Source organism: Gymnoscopelus microlampas (assembly GCF_963454915.1).
Source record: "Gymnoscopelus microlampas genome assembly, chromosome: 7".
NCBI classification, from domain to species: Eukaryota; Metazoa; Chordata; class Actinopteri; order Myctophiformes; family Myctophidae; genus Gymnoscopelus; species Gymnoscopelus microlampas.
Genome location: NC_139944.1, coordinates 1671701 through 1675656, shown reverse-complemented (window position 1 = coordinate 1675656; position 3956 = coordinate 1671701). Strand labels below are relative to the sequence as shown.

The window sequence follows — 3956 nt, the reverse complement described above, 5'->3', positions numbered from 1 at the left end:
AATGGTCACACAACTTTATCTTCAAAGACAGAGATGATATTTTAAATGTTGAATTCAGTTCAGGACAATCTCAAATTATTAATAGAGCATTTTGGCAATAAAATAACAGTGAAAACCACAAACAAACCACAAACAAAATTAACTCTATATTGATTCATCTCTGATTGACAACTCAATATGAATTGATTAATTAATGAGCCTGTCAGCTGGGAATGTTGAAGGGGAGAAGGATTAGGAGGGAGGGTCCACGGCTCCTCACTGGCAGGTGAGCCAGTAGGGAACCAATAGGCTCTATGCACAGCAGCCATATTGGAGAGAAATTGGGCCTCTTCTTACTTCCTTCACAGGTGTTACCAATGATACTAATGAAGGCTCTGTTCCATTCTGGTCAGGGTGCTGATATCGTGCATGTTGGCTCAAAACACTCCGTTTTGGTTCCCAAATGGCCCCTTGTGGCGGGTGTGTAACTCTGAGAGTGTACAAATGGAACCAAATGGACCCGTAAGGGTCCATTTGGTTCCATTTGTACACTCTCAGAGTTATGGGGGTCCTTGAAAATAAGACAACCACTATGCCACACTAAATGGAACAGAGCCTTAATTAGTATCATTGGTAACACCCGTGAAGGAAGTAAGGAAGGGGCCCAATTCCTTCCCAATATTGCTTCTGTGCATAGAGCCTATTAAATGAATCCAGAACAGCCAATATAACAAAGGGAACTAAAACAGAACGTCCCAGGTTCGACCCCCCCCCCCCCACACACACACACACACCTTTTCCACCATGGGACGAAATAGGTTGAATTATTCGCATCATTATTATTAATAACAAACTATTCTGACTAAATGTAGAAGAAAAACAATCCATGTAAATCCATATAAGCCACCAAAAATTATTTATTTTATTTGTTATTTTTCATCAAAAACAAAAACTCAGCTTTTTGTATTATGAGTGCTTGATAGGGGGCGTGTCAGAATACACCCCTCGCCCCTGCCTCCTATTGGCCAGGAGTCAGGATGACATCACGTTGCAACATCAGGAGGAAACAGGAAGTGTCTACATGTACATGTCGTCATATCCTGGAGGCGGGAGGTGGTCTGGATCCGGCCTGTCAATCAATGACAAAGCACAACACAACAGTTACACAACAGTTACACAACCCTACAATAGGCTCTATGCACAGCAACCATATTGGAAATAAACTGGGTCTCTTCTTACTTCCTTCACAGGTGTTACCAATGATATTAATGAAGGCTCTGTTCCATTCTGGTCAAACAGAGTCAGGGTGCTGATATTATGCATGTTGGCTCACTGGAAACACTCTCAGGGTTCCTTGAGGGGGTTCCAAATGGCGGGGGTGTGTAACTCTGAGAGTGTACACATGTATTTTTACACTCTCAGAGTGATGGAGGTCCTTGAAATTAAGTTTTGAGAACCACTTGCTACACTAAATGGAACGGAGCCTTCATTAGTACCATTGGTAAAAATCTGTGAAGGAAGTAAGGAAGAGGCCCAATATGGCTGCTGTGCATAGAGCCTATTATACAACACCCAAATGATACAGTATATCGTTGCTGTCCGGCAGAAACCAGCTAATCTCTCAAGAACAGATTCTGACCTGCGGTGGAATCTGTCGGAGCGGTTCGTCATAACGTGTGCGCAATGGCAACAAGTGGGCGTGCCTTCAGATCAGGAAGGAGGCCGCGCTTTACCCAATCAAATGTAGTGGGCGGGATTCACGTGTCCGTCCACTATGGTCCACCCTCCCCCCCTCGAAACTAGCCGAAACTAATTTAACAATAGCGTCCTCGGAGCGGACAAAACCACGGAAAGATATTCACATTTTAAATTACTCTTTCATCATAGAAACAAGTGGGCTTATAACCAAAACCATCCATGTTCTCTGGGAGAAGTGGTGTTAGTGTTCCGTGTAGAAATATTGTTAGTGGGAATGAAAACGTAGCCGCACCAACCGGAAGTGATGCGCTATAGGCAGACATGAAACCGGTGTTTCCCTGCGCTCTAGTCTAACATTATCCTCCGGCCAGACTCCACAGAACATCAGAAAAGCAGAGGTCGCTGTTTTTCATTTTCTGTGGGGTCTGGCTACGCGAGACTAGAAACCAGCTAACTCCATTTTTCCGCTTTTGCATTTTTTTCCATAAATCAGTGCTATTGAACACCTTTTACGTCTGTGTGTTGATTAAAAAAATATTGAACCAACGGAAAGTATTAAAAAGTGCTTCTGACAACACTTTTTAATACTTTTTAATACACTTTTATTTTACCTCCTGGGCAGAATCTGCCAATGCTTTGTCAATGTAAATGCGTGGATTCACGCAAGAGCGGATCTTTCCGCCTGTCCCGCAGACCGTGCGTTTATCCGCTCTACACGACTTGCTGGAGGCAGGAGCTGATTTTCCCCCTCTGCCCAATCGAGTGAGTCGAAGGCGGACCGTCCCAAGACTCAGGAAGCACCATGGTGCTCAAGCATAGAGTTAAAGGTGCTCAAGGCAGAAGGCGGTGCGGGCTACGGGGAGGGTCCTGAAAGTGAGTGACAGGTACGTCACTCCCGTTTTTTAGAATCCGCTGGCTGCAAAAAACTGTGGCCGCGCACAACCTGCGTTTAACGCTAGCCGACCATGTTTTGGTGGGGGCGCGCCCTAACTCCACTTTTTGTCTTGTTTTAGTCATTTCTTGAAAAATGAACATTTTGGAGTTAGCTGGTTTCTGCCGAACAGCAGAGATATGGGCCCTCATTTATCAACGCGGTGTAGACCAAATAATGGGCGTACGGCGAGATCACCGCAATTTTCGGCATTTATCAATATATCCTGACGTGGGCTTTATCCTACGGTACGCTGAGATCTCACGTCTGGTCGGGACCAGTTGTTGACGTTGGCTGCACCCGTTTATTCCATCCTAGACCTGCGGAGCAGCATTGTTTGACTGTCTGAGAGGCATTGGACACCTAATCCACTCATAAATCTGTATATCTACACTAATAAATAATCCCTGTGAAAATATAACATTTTATAAAGTAATTTAAACAAACTGCTTTAACAGTCATTCAGATAAGATTGTAGATCTGTCTGTATTGAAAATAGCAGATCTACAAGCTCACAAGCCAGCAACGCGTTGTGAGCTTTCAAAATATACGGGCGCTTTCTGCGACGAGGCCAGCGGGGGGGGGGGGGGGGGGGGGGGGGGGGCTGTTTCTTATTGGCTTTTCATGTCTTTGATCGTATTCTGGTTCGTCTTCATGTCGTAAAATCGGGGCGTTTTGAGAATATTTATGGGGCGTGTTATTTAAATGACGCTCGTTTCAGCCGTGACATTTATCAACGCTGGGACCAAGTGTAAGCTCGGATCAGCTGTGTAGGATGCGTTGATAAATGTGACTTCGACGTTGGTGTACGCCGAATATATGGAAAAATATACGGCGGTTTATACGCTGCGTTGATAAATGAGGGCCATGGTGTGTAGGGTTAGGATCAGGAACCAGATCCAACATTGATGATCCATCACACTTGGAACCGGTTTTTAATCACACTGTCAGGCTGGTTTGTGGACTTCATGTCTGATATACAATTACAATACCAGTGGTTCTCAAAAAAAATGTTATTTCAAGGACCATCATAACTCTGAAAGTGTACAAATGGTGTACACCAGTGGCGTCCCCAGGAATTACATTTAGGGCAGGCGAGATTCTTTTAGCCCCCCCCTCTATTACCCCAAATAAAGAAATTTCAATTGAATCGGCCATTATCTCTGGAACGGAAGGTCCAATCTGCTCAGTTCAAAGCTTGTTGGATGAGGACATTAAGCCCACAGTGACACATTTTCAGGTTATTTGGGTTTTCTAGGGGAGGGGAGATCTTAGTTGGGCAGGCAACCGCCTGTCCTGCCTCTACAGTGGGTACGCCTCTGGTGTACACTTGTGTGTGTGTGTATTT

General features: G+C 44.7%; 1 protein-coding gene across 1 annotated transcript in view; it reads right to left on the bottom strand.

Moving 5' to 3' along the window:
* Nucleotides 1–878: 878 nt before the first annotated feature.
* Nucleotides 879–3956, bottom strand: part of psmf1 (proteasome inhibitor subunit 1) — a 16544-nt gene continuing 13466 nt past the window's right edge. Inside the window, exon 7 of the mRNA XM_084063355.1 lies at nucleotides 879–1108. Within this exon, the coding sequence (XP_083919481.1) occupies nucleotides 1057–1108 (52 nt within the window). The 3' untranslated portion in view covers nucleotides 879–1056. The remainder of the gene's footprint in view (nucleotides 1109–3956) is intronic.